Below are 24,288 nucleotides of genomic sequence, written 5' to 3' on the forward strand. Positions count from 1 at the left end.
TGTGGATAGCTTATGGAACGAATTTCTAAATTAATTACTGCACTAATTATAACTCAAGTAACATTTCATTGTTTTTTGTGTGCGAATAAATGTACTCTCCATGGTAAGACATATAAATGAACAGGTTGTCCTAACTTTCCTTGATGTGGAGCTGTGTTTGGGAATTACAGCATTAAACAAGAAGTAACGTTGCAGAAGTTGACCCAGATAATGTTTCTCTTTAAAGTAGTACAACACCAGAAAGGAAGAGTCAACAGGACAAGTATTGTATCTTGATGCTTGTACTATTTACCTTATTTGTCGCCTGCATGTGTGCTTGTTGCGCTGGTTTTACAGAACTTGAGTAGAAAGCGTGCAGTCATTTGGTGAACAAATATGGCTTGCTTACATTGCTTAATGCAGCATAAGAAGGGAAATTTTAGCTCTAGATTTAAGAGGGGACCCCACGTAAGTGAGAAAGCATGCGATGCAAGTAGGCAACTCGACAAGGCTCGCAATTTTCCCAGTTACTACATTTAAGAGTGGAGCAACATGCCAGGCAACAGCTGCAGGCGATGTAACATGCAGTCGGTGCTATGCACTTTTTCTTATGCAGTGGTTCTGCTTAGAACCCGACTGTATTGATGGTGAACTGGTAGCTCGCACTTTGATTTGCTCATGAGTGAGCCAACTACATTTTTGTAATGCCTAACATAACGCCTTTTGGAAACAGCAATATAGGAAGTGTACCCGCAAAAGCCATAATGGAGAAGCAAATAAATTTCAAACTCGTGCCGAGAGGGAGAAAGAAATCTGTTTCGTGAAACATGGATACTTCTGGCGGCATGCGTGCAGTTACCTACATGCTACCCTGTGCGGGAAGGGAATGAGAGATTGATAAGGCACAGGACGGAGGGTGGGTAAAAGAAAGAAAAAAAGTACTGCTTTCTCCTGAAAGGCAAAGCATTGATAGCGATGGCAAAATATTTTACAACTACACAAAGTGACATTCTTTGTTTTTATCGGCTATATAAATCGCAATTGACATTCGTGTACTGATTAAACGAACAAGTGTGGTTTCAAGCATAGGCAGGCAAACATGAATCTATCACGATGATCGCGAGTGCTCACTGTCAGAACTCTAGCATGACCAAGAGCACTATAGCAGTAGCAAGCGAATGCTTCGTGCTGCCTCTCACTTCAAAGCATCTCTGAAGCTTGAGATTACGTGACCTTTGACGTCACTAGGCACACAAGAAGACAGCACATGTGAAGGAGCCACCTGCCATCTCGGCACACTGACCTTTGCACCCACTGCAGATTGCCTCCAAGATAGGGCGCGTGAGCCGCACCTGTGCAGTCATGACTGGGCTAAGAAACAGACTCACTCACCTGCACCCCCACCTCCCCTGGCATGCTACCAGTTACTGGGTAGCGTGCTGGGGCGGGGTAGGGCTGCACCAGGTATTTGTTACGCTTGCTCACCGCGTGCTCACCTCGCCCCCGCCTCCTCGCACGTGCTTGACCACGTGACCTTCACATCGGACGCGTGAAAAAACAGTGCCCATCAAGCCACCATCCTTCTCGGCTCACCCTCGCATGCAGAGCAAATACTGATATGATCTTATCCACTAGACTTTATACAGAACATCATGACAACAATGAAAACTCGCCTAAAGTGTCCATATGATTGCTATCACAATTTTTAAAAAAAGAAGCATGAAGAAGGTGGACTTGGTATTTACATGTGAAATGAAGTTCAGCGATTCTAATGTACATATAAAGCATTTCCAAAAGCTTGACAAGCAAGCCAATGCCCCAAAGGCAAGCAAACAACAAGTTTAAAGCCTGGTCCTGCTTAGAAGGGCATGGCATCAGACCTAATGTGCTTCTCAGCATCAGTGGCATCTGACCAGTTTTGTCCATTTGCCTTTCATAGCATATTCTTTCATCTCTATCAGCTGGACATCCTAAAAGGGTACGTTCAACCGCTTGTAGTATAGCACCACAGCTGTCACAATAGCAACAGGTAGACTGTCTAAATTGGCATAAATAACTGTTTGTAAAAGCACCGTTCAGGTGAAGACAATACAGGGTTTCTATGGCCCTTGGTGACCAGGTCTGCCTTATGAAGGAAAGTATGCTGGTGGAGTGTTTGGGTCGGAATGAGTTCCCTTTCTGCATGAGCAAAACTTTTCACCATTGCTGATGCATCATATTTTGGCATGTGCAAGATGTAGAGGAGCCAAATAAGATAAAGAACTGAGATCACAGGTTGGTGAGGTCTAGAATTGCCCTTAATTTGAAAACAGAAATCATAATTAGTCCAGAATAAGCACGCCAGCTTAGCAGTCGAGGTGGGGGTAACTTATATTCAGGTGCACATTAAAGAGCCACAGGAGGTCAAAATTAATCTGGAGTCCTCCACTACAGTGCACCTAATAATGAGAGTGGTTTTGGCATGTAAAATGCCAGAATTTTTTAGAAATTTATCTAGGGCAATTACACAAAGGGGACCCTGATTGCAAGATGGAAATTTATATACAAAAAAAAAATTCTTGAAATGAATACAATGAGTGCATTCTACCAGTAATCATTTATTAGCTTGAAATTTGGGATGATAATAAAGAAGTGGGAGAAGCTAACGACTGTACAATGAGCAACTGAACTATGAAATGATAGTGATAGGCATGATGTTAATAAACGGTTAGACAGCAGCAAGATAGCAAACACCAGGTTCCAGTTACCAGTTGTCTTTTAGAAGTAACAGAATTGGTACCAAAGGAAGGAAAAGCAGAGCCCAGCAGAGTATTATGTGGAGTGTGACGGGATTAGAAAACCCATTTCAACTGTTTTATCAGATATTAATTACCACAAAAAATGGAAACGGCAGTAGTTCTTTCATTTGCTGGCCTGCATTAATATGTAATGCATGTACAGCAATTAAACCTTATTGGTCAATCTGTCTGCCAATCACAACTCACAAAACCACTGAGCACTCGTGATGACATTTTGTGACTGCATTTTCTCTCTCTCTCTTTTTGCCAAACATCATTAGTTTTCTGTACCTGCAAAGAGAGAGCACTGACATGCACCAATTTATGAAAATTAGACAAGCACCTAAACACACCCGCCAATTTGCTGGAAATAAACATATCAATATTGAAAGCTATACTTGTGTAATCAGTAATGCTCTCCAGGCAATCTCCTCATAATGAGCTCATTCGGGCACATACAACTATAATCTATCCCGGAGGCTTCACGTTGGATTTGTAATTGGCAATGTAATTGTATTCTAGGCTTGTCTAAGGAGAAATTCCGGCAAACCATCTATTGGCTCTAAAGTTACTTCACAAACAATTGGTCTCTTCAAAGCTCAACGTTCAGCATATCTATTTGTATGTCCAGGAGCAATTTTCTCTTTTCGAACTCAAAGGCAGCGCAGAACCATGGGTCCAGGTTCTTTCTAGCTACCACCGCATCACTAGCACGATGACAGTGAAGTCAAACCCATTACGCATTCTTTTACATCACGGACAAGTACGCCAACCACGTATGTTTTATGCTCTAGTCACATGGAACACTTTCGTTTGTAATCAAGCCCGATCAGGATCGCATTTCTAAATTGTCATTGGCTTATCTGCACAAGCTGTGGAAGGAAGTCTGTCGCAATCTAGAAATTTGATCCCAATCCCCACTGAAAGTGGCCCGCGTGACCAGGGTATCAAAAGGTGCGTGCTAGCACAACTATTATCTAAAATAACTGCCACTACAAATATGATTTTAAAAATAGTAATGACCAGCCAGCTAACGCCGACAATGGATGGCTAGACTCCACCTTTATTTACTAAGTGGCGTGCATTTCCACAAGCATTTGACTGCAGCCATTAAAAGTATGTGTTCCATCCACTAATACAAAATGCTTTTAAAATTATTTCGCACTGAGTGCCCCTGCACGTTTAAACAGTTTACTTTAGCTAATTATTGGCACTGGCAATTTAAATTAATTTAAATGTTGCTCTATTCGCCCAAACATGAGCATAGTTTCGAACACGCAGTATTTTCACTCTATCTGTTACATCCCTGAATTTATAACTTGGTTGCTTTCTTCACTGTATTTCTTTTGTCATGCAGTTGTCCACTCGGTCTACTGCCTTGTGTGCCTCAACGGCAAAACAGATGGCATGAGCTTTGCCCAGTGGCCCACGGCGAGAGACTCAGACACGTCACCTTTTAATAATTTGGAAATGTTTTATCATACATAACAACAACCCCATCTCCTTGGGCAACACACTGCCCTACATCCTCCTTACCTTTTCTATGCATCGAGATCAATGGCAATGCTAGCTCAGTGCCAAAGATTTTTTCTTTGGCAACTGTGAACTTCTGGAGCTCTTCTCAACAGACAGCTGCGCCAGGGCAGTAAGTGTGACAAAGTGAGGCATCCACATAACTGCTCAAGTTGTGTTGACTTTAAGGGGCCCCTCACCAGGTCTGGTCATTTTGAGCTGACAAGTTCCGTGCATACAATGCGCACTAACGATTGTTTCTGCTTATTACATCGCTACGCACCACGAAAATAGCTGAAATTTCAAACCGAATGCTGTTTGCCATTCTTCTCGCGGGTGCCACGCTCCAAGCCGGAGGGATGATGTATGCGTGCTAGTGCGCCTGCGTACATGTGTCTTTGCTGCGACGTAGCTCTTAGTGACTCGTGACTTCGAGAATTATTCAAGGCAACATCTGTTACTTGTGTAATCTGTTGCGCTGATAGACAAATTAAGGTTTAGAGAAATGATAATACACGCAAACTCAATGTCTGCGTGTATTTGTCTTACTTCACACGGCAGCAAGAGAGACGTACTTCTGTTTCGTGTGCTTGTTCCCACGTCGTGCAGTCGCACGCGCCGACACCGAAACTATGTCATTTTCTACAGTGTTCCAGCACGCGATCATGCTCTGTGATGTGCTTGTGTCTGCCTCAGCATTCGTGTAGCACTGACTTATACCGCTAGTCAGGTGTTCTCGTGCACAGCACACACACTCGTGCGCTGCGCGAGACAAGACAATCACAGCAGCTCGCACACGACACCATCAACGAAAGTGCACCGCGCAGCAAAAAGCAGGGGGAAAATATATGAAGGCGGGGCCCTTGACGTATGCATCACGCGATACTCGAGGTCCGGTATGGCAGAACGCAGGGAAGTAATTTCACTTGTGGAGGCTAGACAGGGCTAGCGGAGAGAGTGCCTCTCTTGGCAATGGCGCTCGCCTCCTGAAATCATGAGTTCGCATCACTGAAATATTTCTATCTCGGCTATTAATGAACCAATTTGAAAAATTCTTGCAGCTGAACAGTTTTTAGAGGGCACGTAACAACTTCCAGCGTATAACCAAAATTTGCTATGGGGCCTGGTGAGGGGCCCTTTAAAAGAGCACACCACTCAAGGGCATGGGCCAGCCATGTGCTTGACGACGAATTGAGCTGAATGAATGCAATAGTCACAAACACTTTAGAACCACTGTGGCATGCTTGTGATGTCACACTGAAAATTCTCAGACACAGGAGCCCGTTCCTTGGGCAAGCTGAATTACAAATGCACGCATCAGCCATGCCGTGAACCAGAGATTCTGGAGCTAGACTTGGGCTCTTGTCTACCAAGTGATTGGCAAGTTTGGGCTTTCCAAAACATTGCCTGGTGACACCACACCCATGCTTCATACATCAACCAGAACATGGGGCACAAACATCTCAACACTTGCCAGGAGAGTAGATGCTCCTGCTTTCCCACAAGAATATGCATTTCGCCTGGTAGCATGAAGAAAGGTATTGAAAGCGTGTAAAATCAAGGCCCTACACACAACTGCATTCGTTGTAATACGAGCGGCATTAATGTCTGATTAATCAAGCCAGCAGATACGCAAACACGTGGGCAGATTTGTGTTCGCAATGAAAATATTGTGCGCACTGTTGTCCAACATGGCATGCAATACCAGAGCCACAAAAAGACACAATTCTAAAGTGCCAGACACGCAGTACAATTTCCTGCACGATGCAATACGCAATGACTTCTACCAACAAACACGTTCAAGTTTCTGATAGGTACCAACAGTCCGAGCAGCCATCTCCTTGTTAGAATTTGTCGAATCCTGTCATAAACTTGTTGGATGTGGCTGTTGGTACGACTAGTCATACGTTAAATCGCACTCAGAATCATATTGTGCATCTCCTGCTTAATTCCTGCTCCATTCCAACGCTACTGTTTTCATACCCTTCTCAGTGGCTCTACTAAGCACGGTGCCTCTACGTCATCAACAGGTTTAGCCAGCTGGCCTGGCGGATGACAAAACTGAATCAAATTAAAAGAATTGTTGCACCACACCAGTCCTGCAGCAGTAAGTTCCTAGAACTTTTCTTCCAATTCCACTCATTTTTTGTCCTTTGCTCTACGCGACCAATATTGACAAAAATGGCGTGTCACTACGCGCGTGCACCAATGCTGGTCACATGTCAGTGGCCAACACTGGGCAAAGCTGCACGTGACACTGTGTGCAAGCTGGAGCAGTAGAACAGAAATAACAAACTGGGAGAAGGATAGTTAGTCGTACCAACAAACACATCCAAAAAGTTTCCAGCATGTTCCAACAGAACAGTCATCTTCATGTTGGAATACCTTGAAGCTTGTTAGACGTCGTCGGTATTGTTAATACAAGCCACACGCCATGTTTGCGCCGAAAGCCAGGCTTCTGAGGAATGTTCCCAGAGCAAGGCAGAGCTTTGTGTAAAGATGTTGTCGCGGCTACTTTACACAGAGACGTCAAGAGATTCTATTTTAACAAAAAAGTAACTTGACTGAGATGAAAGCAGGTTTTGAAATCAACAACTACACTTGGATGAAGCAAAGCTTTTCTGTGCGGGTTAATTTCACCTTTGTTTTTTTTTACATCTGGTACATAAAAAAATGTGGAAATACCCAACAAGAATTGTGCATGCAAAACAAATTCTGGCACAGCAAACATTTACACAGAATTGAGGAAATTCAGCAATGTGGGTTGCGCCTTTCTTTCACTTGACATCTCATTTTTAAGATAGCATAATATCGACAGCAAAGCCAGTCACCAAAGTTTTGCTACACTTTCAGGATAGTTGGACAAAAATGACAGAACAAAATACACACTGTGAAAGACATGCACATATTCCCGCTAAATGCACCATTAGAAACAAGTTAGTTAAAGAAAGAGGAAAGCATAAGCATTCTTAGATGACAAAGAAAGCTTGCTAATCTGGTCACTCACTATCATCTATCACTGATGCAAAAAACCAAGCTCTACATGATGCTGCTGAAATCATGCACAAGACTCACTTATGGGGTAATATAGTAACAGGAGGTGCCTCTGTAATGACTCAAAAACATGACTAGCATATTTCCTATCTACACAATGGCTTTATGTGGTGCTTTATCAGAAGACTCCATAAGGAAATAGCCGAAGAGATTTACTTGCAATGCTCAGATTAGAGTCGATAGCGATCATGATCTGGGCCTCAGCAGTGAACCATATTGAGCAAACCAAGTGTTGCGGCCAAATGACTGTGTCACAATAAACTGTGGCACTGCAAACATGCAAAAGCTTTTGCAACACAATGCACAAGAAACACTTGACCACTTTTCCATTGGACAGGCACGAGTCACTGTATGCGGCATCACCAAAGCTAAAACCCATGCAACAAGTTTGCAATACATCGAAGACAGCCAAAATTTAACAAAGGTGGACATGAAATATTTCTTGTTGGGCAGCCCTCGCATATCGCCAGAGCAGGGCTTTCTTGTAACTGCTATTTCGGAGAGGTATCGCGTTTAACGCTATTGTTTCCTTCCTTCTATGGGCTGTGGCTTGCATTCCTTTGAGCCATCGTGAGCAAATCCAGTGCACATTATGACCACTGTACAATAGCACACCAAATGACAGCCAAATCAGAATACCCACACACTGGTGCAGTCTGTTTAACTATATCTTACTCATGCAAAACTCGCTAATCCTTATACGCGGTTGCGGCTCTCAGAACAGAAAACATTGCATACTCTGCGACTGGCAGTGGTGCGACTGAGTACTTTCGTGATACTAGCTAAGAAACTCCTGTGACTTTTGCACAAGAGCTGGCTAGAGCAAATCAAATCAAATCAAATCATATTTTATTCTCCAGCAAGTATCTGGATGGTCACCTAGGCTAAAAGCTGTACGAACAGCTTGACAAAGGCCCAGGAAACCATTACATGGCACATGCAACGATGCAGGCTAATTATGGACACATATATGGTGCTCATAAATAATTCATTTGCTAGCATATCTTGTTTTGATTGTAGGAAGTACAAGAACCCATTATGTACACATTTCCAAATCTGGGACCAATCACCGTGGCACTTATTTGAGGGTGATGTGTACGGGGCATGTAAAGCTATGCATAGCAGTGTGACACTGTCTTAGCACTTAACACATTACAAACACCTCGCCACATGCACTGCAGCCGCAAGCAACATACATTATAAAAGACACACGCACTATTATAGTAGAACACAGAAAATCTGCAGACTCTTTTTACTCTTGCAGTAATCATTTGCAGTCGCTCTCAACAATTCACTCTTGCTTTCAACTCAAACAGGCCAATCTTTTGGCCTGTTTGACAAACACGGACGTGACTGAAAGCCGACCGAGCATGCGCACTTCTATCACAGGCAAGGGAACCCACAAACTGGTTGTTCCGGCTCGTGGATGTTGTAACATTGAAGGGACAAAGTGTACCAATGCGTTGCGCAAGTCTGCTGGCTTTTACCAGAATACAAGAGACTCAGCTGCTCAAAGAAACGGCATTTAGAATGGGATGAAAAGCAGACAACAAACACACGTGCTGCTGTCTGCACCTATTGTTTGTCGTCCGCTCTACCTCCTACTTTAAGCGCCGATTACCTCGTTAACCGGGCATGTGCCAACAGTCCAAATTAGCGCTTTATGTACTATAAAAAACACACCCAAACTATAAACCTGTAACAACACACCTGCTAACTATTAAAGAAGGAAAAGTATAGTTATACATTGTCTGATGCTGGAAACAACGTCGCTGCTTGCACCCTTCTTGTACAATATGGTTACGAGCACCGCACCCCACACGCTGCAGTCAATGTGCCGTGGACAACTGTTGTGTGCCATCCTCAAAGTCAACAAACTAACAGACGGTCCACGATGTCCTATCCTTGAACTCGAAAGCCAAATGACAATGGCAAAAGATCATCCCTTTAAGGTCCTTGTGTCTCGAACAATACGTCACCAGTCACTTGGTCCTGGGTGCACACCTCACTGGACAGTTAGTGTTGGGTTTGCACGGGTGCCAGTTTGCGAAGACATGGAGCTGTAATGCAAATTCTTGAAGAAACAACCACTGCCTTTACTACAGCTTGGGACCACCTGCGCACAAGATAAAGTGTTACGTAGAAAACAATTGTTACTTCACAAACTTATCACCGCAACAAAACACAGCACACCAACGCAGCAAAATAAAGCGTGCTAGCTGTCCTCTGCAACAGTAGCAATGTTGTACTTCCACTAAATGTGAAAGATGGGTGAGTTGGTATGGAAGCATGGCTAAATTCAGAGTGTGAGCTACTGGGACAGTAGCGCCGTGTCCTGCCTTTTCCTGTGCCTTAGCTTGTGTCTCAGTAGTTCGCGCTCTGAATTTAGCCTTGTACTTCCAAGTCTTGGCTACGGTTAATCATTCGTCAAAATCCAGACACATTATACAAGGACAAAATGTCAAGTGCATACTGTAATATGTGCCAGCAAAAAATTTTTAAGATACCCAAATGAACTCGCCTAATTGCAAACTAGAGCACCAAATTATATCACAAGACACTTCGAAGACTGGACAGTACCGACACCACGATCAAACTATGGGAAACAGTGCCTGAGGTATACATTAGCCACACTCTTAAATTATTACAATTTGTTTCGTTTCAATCTTTTCTCTTCGTCTCTCAATGAGCTCCGGCTGATGTATATCATTGCTTTGCAAGACTTGTATGACCACTCTATGTGTATTTTTCCATTGATGCTCTTCGTGACTTTTGAGTAATGTACATAATGTACAATATTATGTATGTACGGTATACATCTTTATATTTTGAATGAATGAAAGAATGTGATGCTGCCTCTGCCCAAATGAGGGATGGTGGACTCGTCAAGCTTTCCAATGGACAGATTTTTTTCTGCCACCCCTCCCTCCCCCCATCTGTACCTTACAAGAACTGTACCTTACAAGATGGAAATAAACTTTCATTTCATTTCAACTATAGATGGTGCTAGTTGAGCACAACTGATATCTGCCTTGTCCATGTTTCTTTTCTTTTCTGTATCCTATCCCTCAAAAGCATTCTGTCAAATTCCTTTGCGATGTCATAGATTACCTTTATTGCACCTATATATAGTCAGTCCTCTGTCAGCTCTGCCCTTTCTCTGCACTTAACAGGCGTTCATGGTAGTTGCCGGCCGATCACCCGTGAACCTACTCTGCTTCACGCATGCTGCTGTCAGTTCAGCCCGTGCAGCGCAACTTCATGCCCGATCTTCATGTGATTGTCTACATCTACAAACATCAAGGGCAGCTTCAATCCTACGATGGCATTCCTCCAGACAGGCGAGCCAGTTAGGCTAGGCCTAACGAGCGTCGCCTCGTCGGGAGCTGGCGATCAATGTTGCAGTTTGGCATCAAGTCAACGCAACTCTTCACAGCAGTCATTTGGCACTTGGAAAGTGGAGGAACAACCTCAGCAATGAAAGTGAAGGCATGAGCAACAGCTTGAATGACAGCAACGTGGCCTGTGGTCGGCATGCTTTTGACATGCAGATCAGTCCGAAAAATCAAGCAAGACACCGTATGCTGTCCGAAACTTGCATCTCTCTTCTACAATGGTTCTATGGAGTAGGTGCTGGTGCTGCGGAGAAGTCCAAATAAATTGCCAGGTCTGTCAAATTGGTTGGTGACTGTTTCCTTTATGACACTTCTTTTCTGTGTTTTATATGGTTCATGTGATGATTTCGGGTCTTCGGATGTTACCTTTTCAACGTTCGTAAATTTAAGTGAATGCAAACATGCTGGTAGCATGCTTTGATTGCTGGATTAGCAACGCTGCTTTGTCCACACATTTTGCACGTGTGCGGCCATTGAAAAATTGTTTTGGTTACAGTGGAGTACCATTTGAAGTGCGGATATTTGAGACTCCGACAATTTATGTTAGAAGCGGTCTACACTGTTGCATTTCAATGCAAAAATTTGGGACGCAAGTTGCGTTGCCAGCTGTTCTCTGACTTACATTTGAAACCAAGCATGCCGCCACACGAAAACAGTTGTGGAAGTCCCCTTCACGACTTGTTTGTAAAAACTGGGTATGAATGTGCTTCAAGGGAGTGTTTGAATCAGGTAAATTTGCTAGCAAGGAAAAAATACCCACCGACCACAAGGCCAACAAAAGGCAGGAGTCCATTTCTAGTCTCCCAAGGTGTGCATGGTGCGTGACAAGGGTGGCTGTCGACAGCCCCTTAGAAGACCTTCCGTCTGGTGCTGGGCGGTGAAGAATGCGGAGCACTGCTGCTGCCGGCTGTGGGAGCAACGTTGCCACTGGTGGTGCGCTGCTGCTCTTTCTCGCGCTTCCTCCGCTGGTGCTCCGCGATGCGGCGCTCCCGCTCGGCCTGGCGCTTCTCGCGGATCACAGAGTCCACCTCCAGCTCCGCCTCGTCCTCCCAGCTGGCCTGCGCAGTGTCGCCGTCGTCCTCGAGCACGCCTAATTCGGCACCCTGGGTAGGTGGGAGGGCACATACACAGCTCAGTGGGCAGGCCATGCTGCTGGCTGACGGATTTGTTTGAGCAACCCTTTCAGAACAACTTTTGTATTGGAAAACCACTGAAATTACCCAAACTATTCCCCATATTCCCCAAACTAACAACCACACTTGTTACTGCAATATCAGCAGTTTGTTTTTTAACTAGTGTTAACAGTTGCCATCAATTCCTTTCACGTTTTTGAGCTGCAGCAAGCAAGTCGCTATGAGGATTGACATTTTTTGGTACAGAAGCCACGCATGCTTTTGTTGTCCTCCGTGCCCTTGTTTTTGGCACAGATGTGCCAGGTGGCAACCCTCTTTTTTTGCAATAGAAATGGAAATTTTTTAGGGGTGTCATCGTAGACGATGTTCAGTTCGAATTTATTGTGGGTAAAATTGGAAAGTAATGCCTGCAAATGTGGCATTCAACTAAGCTCACTGCAAAACGCTACCTCTGAGCGAAATCTGACCGTGAATTAGCTAGCGGTCTATCAGGAACAGTTTTGTAAACCTGGCACTCCCATTTATGCAACACTCAGCACATGACAGGGTTTGTGAACTCTCTTTTGTGCCAGATATTTTGGCTGATTTCTAATAAAGTACACAGTTATAGTTGCTAGTAGATGTGGTGGTTAACACACCACATTCTCAATAGTTATTGGCATGTCACTCCACAAGAACACAGCTCAATGAAGTGTGCATAAAGCTTTCAACTATGACAATGTGAGAAAACACCTTGGCCAATGTGTAGATGGTGTCACATTACATCCACAGCATCTGCAGGCACACAAAAAATAGAGAAAGAAAGAACAAGATTCTGGAGCACATGACAGGACAAACAAAAAGCAAAACTTCAGAATGACAGTAGAATGCATTATGGAGGAGGCAGTACAACATAAGGAGACACCAGAAATGAAAGTGCAAAACTGAAGTCTTTTACTGAACTTTCTGAAGCTGATAGTTGCAACTTGTTGTGCATAGATGAAGCTTTCCTTAGAAAAACGAGTGTCCCACATTGAGGTGCAGGGCAGAGGTGTCTAGCATCTGTGGAGCCAGTGTAAACATTCATTTATCCATGGTACCCATAGCAGCACTTGCGCGTAGCTGGCTTTGTGTTCGGCTGCGATTATAATTTCAGAAAGGCTCAAAGGTGACACTGAAGTCAGCTTGTAGCCAATTTTCTAGTCAAAAGTAATAAGGGCACCATCTTTCGCATGCAACCACTTGTTCACGTATTGAAAGGTTGCCTGCTCGCAAGGTCTCCGGTGTTGTGGAAATGAATTGGCATTCAAACACTCTTCAACCAGCTAGCTTTCCAGAAGACAACACCAACAGCAATAACAACATTTTTTCGTGCAGTTCCTTATTGCACTAGCAATTGTGTGCTAACAAACTAACTTTTTTTACCCTTTGGCAGCAAAGCTATATTGAAAAGTGTGGCTACACAGCTGCAAGCGAATTACAAAATACTACTCACTTGGTGCGGCAGCACAGCCCTTGCATCAAACTTGAGACGACTAGAGAGACCACCACTGGGCATGGCCCCGAGACCATCTTCACCGCGAAGTATGTACTGCAACCATCAAGCCAGAGAGATGAGCGACACTCTAGACGGCTGAAAGAGCAATACAGCTACAACTAAAGAATGGCGTGCATGTTTCTTAGAAGACTGGTGTTTGCCATGATGCAATGGCAATGTGACAAAGCCTGTCACATTTTTCAAGTGTGTGACGTTGAGTACTTGATCTGCTGTGGTGACTCAGTGGGCATCATTCTGCTGATGAGGAGAATGTGATGAGCAGAACATGCGGCGTTAAACAACTCCAGCTGGTCAAAATCATTCCAGTGCACTTTACTGCTTTTCTCATAATCCCTGTGTTGCTTTGGGATGTTAAGCTCAATCAATCAGGGTATCAAACCAGAACCGAATCGAAAACCAGAAAAAAAAAATTATTTTCGGTCCAACCGGAACTGAATCGGAGCGCTATGTTTTTTAATACTCTGGAGCAAAATCGAAACGACAAAAATAACAGTTTTTAATTCAGGTTGGCCACGTTTTTCTGGAACTTTTCATCCATGTATTCATTGCACACGTGGCTCAACTATGCTGCTTTATTTGCAAATACACATCACCTTCTCGCGGTTTTAAATGTTGCATCACCGTTAGAACGGGTTTCAGAGTATTGCGTGAGGGGGCAGACTATGCGTTGTGTGAAAAAGACACTAAAGGAAAATATTACGTTGTGTTAGTTCGATAGCTTACCTTTCTAGAAGTCTATCATTGTTTTCTGGGTGCCAATATACAACTTAGTTGCACAGAATACTGCCACTGAATGTCCTGCTGCCGCTCTTCAATTTGAATCGCCTGCACCAAAACTGAAGTCGTGAAGCAATCTCCACGTCACCACCTCTGCCGTTATCTGTGGATCAGCCTCGGGAGAGGCAACAAACTCCACGGCCAAGTGACGCCACTTGGACTTTTCATTTTCACAATTTTCTCGCTTACAAAAGCTCTGTTCTCACTACAAGTACCGAATTCATCATTACAGAAGCCTAAAGGGGCCCTGAAACACTGTTCTAAATAATCATCACTATTAAATTACGTTGCCTCACGAACCTCCTGCTGCAAAAATTTCAATCTTTCAAGCACAAGTGAAGCTATTGGACAGATAAGCAGCTTGCCCTCTTGTTTCACTTCCGCTATCGCACCGGAAGCTACACAGGGAGATGGCAAGGTGGTGCAAAGGAACAATGGAAGCAATGCCCTGCTGGCCCAGCCCAAAGATTGGAAGCCTGTCTGTACGTGCCGGCCATGGTATTTACACTAAGCTTTCCATCTTGGATGCCATGCTGTTACAATCGGCCAGCGGGGCAAGTGGCCTTCCAGCCTCTCCTGCCCTACTGCGACGAATTGCTTCGTGAAGCTCACAATATGTCGCCTCGAACAGACCAGTGGCAACACCGAGGCGAAACAAGTTTGTCTGCTACGGGGTTGATGGATGACAGTTGGTTGCCAACCACAACGCTGAGACCAAGGAAATCCTGGGAAAGTGCATTCTATGTCGTGTCGTTGCAGCCGCTGCTAGCTGCCTAAGCCGATCAAAAGACAACCAGCTAATTGCTGGGCCATTCTAGGAGCCGAGACGCACCAATAAAGTCAAGCATGACATCCCTGTCTATGAGTGTCTCCTTCTTTCTCTAGGGCAGTAAGCCATGTGCGCCCGGGGGTATTTCTTTGATGGCGTTCAGTGAACAAAGGTGTTGGAGCGATTGTGTACACTCTTGCCCTCAAGGCGACTACGAGCGCTGCGACTGGAAGATGGTGTGACCGCGGATTTCCCTGGCCTGAGGATCAAGAGGACAGTGGTGTTAAAAGCAGACACCTTTGATGTAGCTTTGGTGTGCTCTGGTGTGCTGGATTGTGCTATTGTGCTCTGATGTGTGCTCGCCAAAAAGATGCAGTCTGGTCTGACCAATAGCTAATGCTACGAGAACATTGTACTATGCTCTCTGCTCCGGCCAGTATGAGTTTACCTTGTTGTTCTGTAAATAAGTTTGCATCTCCTATGTAAATGAGCCCCCTGTTTCATTACTCCAACCTGTAGACCTCGCACTCTTCACGAAAGAAGCAACCCTCACCAAGTAAGCTCACATGATAGCGTGGGCCAACTTAGCCTTTGTGCAATGCCCTGGTAGCATAGGCCAGCCACCCCTTACGAGACACACCGACAGCGTAGGCTAGAGAGCGACTTTCTGAGTGACACCCGCAGACTCCGAGGCCACTTTCCTGTTTCCTACAATGTGCAGCAGATGCAGCAACACGCAACTGTCCTGTGTAGACCAACAGTGCAAAGATGAAATGGTTTTTCTGTCTTTCTGAAGTCACAGACATAGTATAATGTTTTAGTTATTTAACTAAAATGAGCAATAATTGTATTACTGAGAATGTTGTCACAGTCATGAAATCAGCCAATAGCTGTTGTGGGTCCAGCTGCTTGTGATCGTGCTGCATGAGGATATTGCGGTAATGAGTACCTAAGTGATTTTACATTGTTTTTGGCACGAAGTTGTAAATTGGCTGCAGCACATAATGCAATAATAATTGGCTCACATGTTCACAGAAGCCTTGATAACAGTTCAGCAACTTTTTTTTTACTATGTTCAAAAAGGGTTTCAGGGCCTCTTTAATGTCTCACTCTAGCTCGACTTAATAGTTTTCTTTAGTGTCCCTTTAATGTGATAATATTGCATTGCATCCAACGCGCGGACTCGCCATACTGTGATGTGTGCAAAGTACCCAAGGCAGTGAAGCACATATATGCCTGTACCCATTATGACAGTGAACGGCAGGCACTGATCTCTTTGTCAGCAACAATTAACAGCAAGTCATTAAGTGAAGAATGGTTACTGAGCCACTGACCAGACATAACAATGAAGTAAGCCATCAAGGCTTTCTTGCTATATTTAGTTAACACAGGTCAACATTAATGTCTGTGAACAGGCCCTTCGAACACAAATGTCTATGTAAGTGCGTACTACTGCCTGTTCTCATCATTACTCCTCAGTTCCATTTTTTTTCTCCTCTCCCCCTTCCTCCCGAGCAGAGAAGTACACCGGAGGACTATCTGCATTTCATCAATATAATCTCCTCTGTATCTCCCTCAATAATGCTTAATTTCAGAAAGCTTCCAGCATTGGTGTAGGATCTGCATAATTCTTTTGTAGCTGTATGTAACCTGAAGAACAAACAGGCTTAATCTTCCAGGGCAACTTAGCAGCAGCGTTGAGTTTTTGTAAAAATTAAATTTGTGCTGCTTTCCTGTAACAGTCCTTCAGTTATGCAAATAAACCTGAACTGGTTCCAACCGTTTTCTACCTTTATTTTTTTCCACTCCAGAGTTGAAGCAGAAGTGAACCGTTTTCGGTCAACCGAAACGAAAACCAGAACAAAAAACGTTTCGGTTTGACACTCTGCAGTCAATCAACCAAGAAAAAGCTGAAGTCATGAAGCCTGTTTCACATGTAGGTGAATCTCTGGCAGCATGTCATAATGGCGGGACTTTGTTTCAGATCTGTCACATTTGCACATCGCTGTGATGTGCAGTGCAACAAAGCAACAACGATTTATGATCTCTGCTGCTAACCTGATGAGTTGCACACTTTATACTAAATGCGTCTCTTTTCAGATACTGGATCTGCTAATTTTGAATAACCTTCCTATAGTTCATCATCATCAGCCTATATATGTCCACGGTCGGATGAAGGGCTCTCCCAGCAATCTCCGGCTACCCATGTCCTGTGCTAACTGACCCCATCTTATGCCTGTGAATTTCCCTGTTTTATCACACCACCTAGTTCTCTGCCATGCACGACTATGCTTCCCTTTCCTTAGCACCCATTGTGCGACTCTAATAGACCACCAATTATCTGCCCCACACTACAGTTGCCCAGTAAGTTGCACTTGCCGTTTGCAGACATAGTGTGAGCAAACGCCCCGGGAGACATGCCCTCATCGCTTCAGTTTTTCTTCCTTGACCTTGTGGTAGCGTGACGATCGCATCCAGCTGGCCGTGGCTAGTGACAATGACAACCACTGCACACGCGAGGGACAGAACATGCTAGTGTGCCTGGCCTCAGCAGTCACATCCACCTGAATCCATCATGGCTGAACGGCTCCAATAAACGGTGGCTGCTACGGCTTCCTCTCTCTGGCTGCCTCTGCATAATCGGCGACTCCGGATGGCCGACCCAGTCATGTCAGTGTCAGTACAATGACTTCGACACGGTGAGCATGACAGCAGCATTCCTGCGCCAGTAGACGCTTCGCGGCCCTACAGCCTCCAGGGGTACTATGCCACTCAATTAGCCCTCTTGTTTATGCAGGTGGACAGCCACTCCTTCATTGACCAGCTGCTGTGTTACCACCATGCCGGAAATTAGACGGTGCATGAAAGCAGAGATGTTACGAGAGCGACTGTGAGGGTACTGTCGCAGGGATATGGAAGTGGGCTTTGTTTTGTGGCCGTGCAGTGAAAACATGATGTCTTCGCAATGCACATTTCATGGAGATGAACTTGCCACGCGTGAAGGTTGTTTTAGCGCAGAAAATGAAAGCGATCTTCCATCACATGACGTGGAAGCATCTGCCGGCATATCCGACTATTCTTAATGGAAGCTGTGCACTGTCGGAGATAGCTGTTGAAATCGCAGACCAAGGTTCTTTTTTTGGTTGCAGTGGTTCCTCTTTTCTAAAGCTAACCTGCTTATGAAAGTGCACCTACTTTTATAAAGGATGATAGGTAGGAGTCATGTTTCATACCGCTTGTTCAATGAGTTAGTGACCATTACAAGAAAAAATGAAAATTTTGATTATGAAGAAAGGATTGGTTCGCAGGCCACATTTAATTTGTAACATTTCCCTGAATAACAGCAGAGACTGTGCAGCAAGCAACCATTGTAAATTGAAAAGTGGTAATGAGACAGTTTTCACAAAAGGGCCTGTAGTAAAAAAATTCCAGCCTCCAGCATGGAGGACACTTCTACGAGTGGCACCATACATTCAGAAGGCCCCACTAATGAATAACAGAATGCGTGATAACAGTTGAAATACGAGATTTCATCATGCATTTGTGCACACAAGCGGTATTTCTGTACGGCATTTGAAATGTGCAAAAGAGCGTGCACACATACGCACCAGAGTGGCTTTTGAATATCAAACATTGATGACAGTTAAGGTTTCGAGCAAGCAAACTCTAAATTGAGTGAAACTCGTCTATATAATGCGCTCGTGAAGAAATCAGATGATTGGATGGGTGTTCAAGAAGTACTTCACTATCAAACCGATATCCTTGTGCTCAACAGCAAGACCCCATAATTACTGTACCACTGTGCGAGCGACACATTAAAGGGGTGCTAAAGGCAAACACTGAATCAATCCTGCCAGTTAAACACCCTTCTAAAAACTTGGAAACATTTGGTTTATGTTAAGAGATCCCTTAGTACTATAAAAATGGCAAAAAGGTGCTGTGCAATTCTGGTGATCTTAGAGACCACGCTATGCGGCGTACCACCGCATGTTTTAAGCCCGTACAAAGGGGGCACTGCATTCTGGTAAACGGTAAAGTTCCTCGAAAAAGTAAAGTAAGGCCACTTTTCTCCCTCTCTGAAAAAGCATCAGCAGCACCATCTACAGTATGCTGCCTGTTGACAAGCTTCAGCTGTGAGTGTCCTCGGACACCTGTTTCGAGCACTGAGCTGGGAGCTGATTTGGGGTGGTAGGTACATTCTACAATCTCCATGTCTGTCCTGTATCTTGTGTGCCTTTAGCTTGGGCGAAGAAACGGTGCTTTTGAACATGACGAGACAACATGCATGAGCGCTGTGTATGCGCACACGACCACATTGCCCATTGTTTACCCCCACTCTGCACTTCTTTGTATTTGATGCAGGATAAACATAGTCCTCTATTGCACCTTCTCACATGATGTGAACCTACACCACTATGATCCCGTCGAATGCTTCAAGGAGTACCAACATTACAGCTCTGACTTGTAACATTCTTTTTCCTTAGGTAAAATAAAGTTCTAAGCCATCTAGCCAATAGGAAAAAATACTGGCAAGTGTCAGAGTGACAAAAATAATTTACCATAATGTTTGTTTCTCCAAACCAGTTTTGATACTGGCACCTAGGAGGTGGAACTCGACATGACACCATTATACACTGGCTCACTTCGTTCTCACAATTATGGCGGCTCACGCGGGCAAGAGCAGCCAAAAGAGATCTCTGCAGCACTTATTAATCTTCTTTATGAGACCTTGCGGGTTTTCGCAGAACTATTACGTCAAACTCTTGCCTTTGCTTTGAGTTGTTGAGAAATTCGACTTCACCCTGCCATTTGCTAGCCATCTGGTTAGCTCAGATTGTAGAGCGGCTGCCCTGGAAAGGTGGTGGTCCCGGGTTCGAGTACCGGACCAGGACGAATTTTTCTTCAGCTGTGAGGCTTTTCTTTCGAGGAACACGTATGGATTTCCTTCATAACAATTTCTACAAAGAGGTGGATGTCTGATTTTCCCTTTATTATTTACTTCTCTCCACCTTGCGGGTTTCCGCAGAACTATCACGTCAAACTCTTGCCTTTGCTTCGAGTTGGTGACAAATTCAACTACGCCCTGCTATCTGCTAGCCGCCTGGTTAGCTCAGATGGTAGAGCGGCTGCCCCGGAAAGGCGGCGGTGCCGAGTTCGAGTCCCGGACCAGGACGAATTTTTCTTCAACTGCGAGGCTTTTCTTTCGAGGAACCAGTATCGGTTTCCTTTGTAGCATTTGTTACAAATGGGTGGATGTCTGATTTTCCCTTTATTCTTTATGAGTACCAGCACCCAATTTCCCTCTGTAATAATGCCACGATAATGTTGATACGCCAGGGCTGCTATCGTGCACGCGTTCGAAAAGCCGACGTTCGGTTTCACCTCATGTAATTGGCCTAGATTGACCTAGGCCGCGATATTGGCATGGCCTGGACAATTGCATGAGGCGAAATCGAAGGTCGGCTTTTCGAATGCATACAACACAGCGACTCAGGTCTAGCACTTCAGGACCATTTTTAGTATCAACTTATTAAGATATTTTCACTCCTTTATACATCCTGCTTTTGGTGAGACGGTCATGGTGCCTTGGGACCACTGCACAGGTTTGGCCTGCGCACTGGTCAGCAAGCACAAAGGACTGTGGATTGTTATGATCGACCTGTGAGGTGTGAGAAGCATTCAAATGGGCTTCCCCATGTCAACATAATTGCCCTGTTCTCCGAATCGATGGCACCCCATTTTCCATGAGCTGACACAAAAGGATAGAAGAGGAAACCGAAGGTCAAGACGACGTCACCCTTTTCCCCGAGCTGACACCCAGGATGGGCAAAGGGGAAAACAGGCTCCGGAAGAAGACGGCAACGAGCACAGGACTGCCAGAGGTTATGCTGGCCCCCGTGTTAATGAGAACCGCTCGAGATTCAGAGGAGAGTCACATCCATGTACCAATAAAGTGAATACAATCATTTCAACTTTTTTTCATCATCATGTGCCCAGCTTCGTCGTTGTTTCCCGATTCCTACGGTGAAGATCCACCTCACCTGGTCGAGATTGTATCAGGAGATTCAATGTGGCGCTTACTGTGACGTGATTGCAGCCCAAAATGAAATGTGCAGAAGAGGAGGTGGCAGAACTCGGCAATGAATTATTCTAGGGACTTTAGCAAACAGCGCCAACATGATCAGTGTGAAGCGTTAGCGAGTTTTTTTTTTTTTTTGGGGGGGGGGGGGTCACAAAGTCTAATAAAATTAGACCAATGGCATTTCCTCTCATGTCAAGATGTAAAAAAATTAAGATTTTAGAGTGTTCAATGGCCAACTACGACTTATCAATTATAAAAAGGTTACGCTATGTTGATTTGATTTTGTACACGCAGGGCCAGCGTAGGTCACGTGACAAACTCGTGAAGCCCTTCTTACAGCTGTTACTGTTATATTGCTCTAGAGAGACAAGAAAGGTTTCATTATTATTGAAGAGAATCCATCAGCACCTAAAAAAATCGTTATCATCAATCACCATTTCAAAGTCAGACCCACCCTTGAAAAAAAACCTGAATCCGCCCGTGCCTGTCCCATGTCATGGATGCTGGCACCACATTTTTGTAGTGGAAGTATAACAACCCAGTCCTACTTTTACGTCAATCTTCTGCATACAAAAGCTCTGTTCCTGCCGTAAGTGGTGCTCTGGACACCATGAAATTCGTCACTTCTGCCTAGACTTAAGCTGGGCCACTAAGTATTCCCTCTAAGTGAAGTTATGCCGCGAAAATGTACTCGGCCCTGGTCACAATGACAAGGTGCACTGCCCACCTTCTTCTGCCGGATGTTGGTGGGTGCCATGTCCTTGAAGAAGTCCACATCATCATCACTCTGCGAGTCTCGTCTCAGGTCCCCAGCACCACGACTGCCGGGGGCAGATGGTCGCCCACTTGAAGGGCCATTGCCTACTGCAGCATGTCTTTGGGAACCCCCTGCTGTGCCCTGATTCCCCGAAGAGTCCACTTGGACTGAGACAGGCCCGTTTTCTTCGTTCCAAGAGTCCCAGCTTTGAAGATCGTCCTTAAGCTGCTGAACACTGCAAGGCTGCACAGAAGGATGAAAGGCACCTCAGTAGAATTCTCGCAAGCAATGGTAGGCGACGTCTAAAATCCGTTAGCTCTGAAGTGTCAGCTGGAGCTCAATTTTCTAAAGAAGGTAATTTAGAGTGCTGTTTATCGTGTCGGTGCGTGTTGAAGGTTTACGAAATTGTTGCATAAATGTGAAAATAAAGCAGCAACGATTTCCTTCATAGAAGGTTACGCCTTGCAGCAAGATGACCATCAACAAAGCCATGTACGACATGAGGCAGCGCAAAATGGGCGAGCTGAGCAAGACATGATTTCTATAAATATAGACCAGGCACCATATCACACTGCACACGGTAGTGCACGTAACCAACAGCTGCATTTACAACTCTTTAACTCCATTTCTCGCCAACTACGACGTCTTCCACATTGGGCAACCAAGTTTTACCGTTGCTACGCACAAAGTTTAAACTATTGAGTCGCTACTATATAACAATCGCCTAGGTCGAGCTGACCACTGCTTATGAAACGAAATTAAGAGATGCCCGCACTTATAGGGGAGCTGCTAACGATTCACACTTGTCGATGCTAACAGACGCAAGCAGAATGCACAGTAAGCACGCACGCCAGGTCTAAGCAGTCGCGTCGTAAATACCTCCGTCCCGTGAGCGGTAAGGTAGACGGGCAGGCCGACGTCGGACGCCCTGCGGCGCTTGCGGAAGCAGCACATCGCTCGGCGAAGAACGCCGAAAAATCCCAGCACAAACTTCCACACCTTGGTGACGAGCGCCTTCGCAAAGTTCACCATCGTGGGACGCACAAGTTCGCGGGTTCGTTTGGCACCGCTGCTACAGCAGGTGACGACGTTGTAGTAATGAAGCAGTGCAGGTGGCAGCGGGAAGGCGACTGGATGCGGTTATGCACAATGTAAACACGGTCGTGTTCGTGGCTCCACGGCTCACGTTGGGGACGCTCATCGCGTGGTACCAGCGCGAACACCACCGGCACACTGCAAGCGAGGTGCGGAATGCACGGACATTCTTAACGCGCTGGTGGAACTTCTTTGATTCTAGAGCACCGATTAACTCAGACGGGCACTTTCTTTTTTTTCCTTTTCGGTAGCCAGCGGCTACAAGGCCTGCCCGCCCTGCCCACAGGAACCGAACAGCCGCCGACTTCACGATTTCCGATCAGGAAATGCAACGAACTGTTCGAACTGCCATCTACAAAATATCATGCCCCTGTGGCGGTTACCGTATTGACGGCTGGGTGTTGGAGTATTCCGAAAGGAATAATTTTTGGAATTATTGACGTACCGTCGTCTGCAGGCATGTGCATTAGTTGCAATTAATTGCACAAAAGCAAAGCAAACATCGTGTAAGGCTCTTATGCTGAATATATAGAATATTATGTTCCCTCAGAAAACGTGTCAGGATGGCCGAGCGGTCTAAGGCGCCAGACTCAAGGTTACATGCCTTGCCTGCGTTGCGGGTTGTGCGAGATTTCTGGTCCACGAATGTGGGCGTGGGTTCGAATCCCACTTCTGACACAAATTTTTTTCTTAAGTTCCACTTTTTTTTTTTTGTAGCATCTGTTCACAAAACTTGCGACACACTAAGGGTTTTTTTTTTTTTTTTTTACAGTATTCACATCAACCCTGCGCGTGTAATCTTAAGTCCTCGATCTCGTATCTTCTGTTTTGCATCTAAAACATCTGAATCACAGAGGAGTTTTTTCTTCTTTTTTTTTTTTCTTCTCTGAATGGCTGTTTTGCAACACTGCTGAAGCGTGAAACCATGTGGCTGCGCATGCACCCGTGCGATCATGTTAATACGCGCCAATGGAACTTGTACTTCCGTTTGCTAAAGCTCCCCAAGGGGAGCACTACACTCTATAGACTCTAGGCGATCTATAGAGCTCAAGCCCCACTTAGGGGCTTTAGGCGAGTCTAGAGTGTATATGCTACCAAAGGTAGCTACCAATGCCTAGTACACGCTATTGTGCTTGTATATGTGTCATATTTGTGTCATATTTGTGTCGTATATGTGTCATATATGTGTCATATTTGTATATGTATATATGTAGTCGATTGTACATGTGCTTGTGAGGTGTTCTAGTAGCTATATTCACAGGAAAAATTGCTTCTTTGAAATACACCGAAGTTCCGTTGAGTTACGTATGGCTTCAGTATGCAACTTGCCTTCCTCTACAAACACCCCCTCGCCACGTCCCATATCAATTCGTTGCATAGGGTCGGCTCAGAGTTCATTACTCCACCTCGGGGGTACGGTA

General features: G+C 44.9%; 1 protein-coding gene and 1 non-coding gene across 2 annotated transcripts; one reads left to right on the plus strand and one right to left on the minus strand.

The window, feature by feature from the left end:
* Positions 1-4,210: 4,210 nt before the first annotated feature.
* LOC126537896 (uncharacterized) lies at positions 4,211-24,239 on the minus strand. The gene is made up of 5 exons (XM_055074521.2): positions 22,652-24,239; positions 21,743-22,015; positions 13,325-13,420; positions 11,478-11,820; positions 4,211-9,438 (listed from the first exon to the last, which is right to left on the minus strand). The coding sequence occupies exons 1-4, from the start codon at positions 22,802-22,804 to the stop codon at positions 11,566-11,568; spliced, it is 777 nt and encodes a 258-aa protein (XP_054930496.1). The 5' UTR covers positions 22,805-24,239; the 3' UTR covers positions 4,211-9,438; positions 11,478-11,565.
* Positions 23,425-23,545, plus strand: TRNAL-CAA (transfer RNA leucine (anticodon CAA)). The gene is made up of 2 exons: positions 23,425-23,462; positions 23,500-23,545. It is a non-coding gene; the product is annotated as a tRNA-Leu (tRNA).
* Positions 24,240-24,288: the final 49 nt, after the last annotated feature.

This window comes from Dermacentor andersoni, chromosome 4 (genome assembly GCF_023375885.2).
Source record: "Dermacentor andersoni chromosome 4, qqDerAnde1_hic_scaffold, whole genome shotgun sequence".
Taxonomy (NCBI): domain Eukaryota; kingdom Metazoa; phylum Arthropoda; class Arachnida; order Ixodida; family Ixodidae; genus Dermacentor; species Dermacentor andersoni.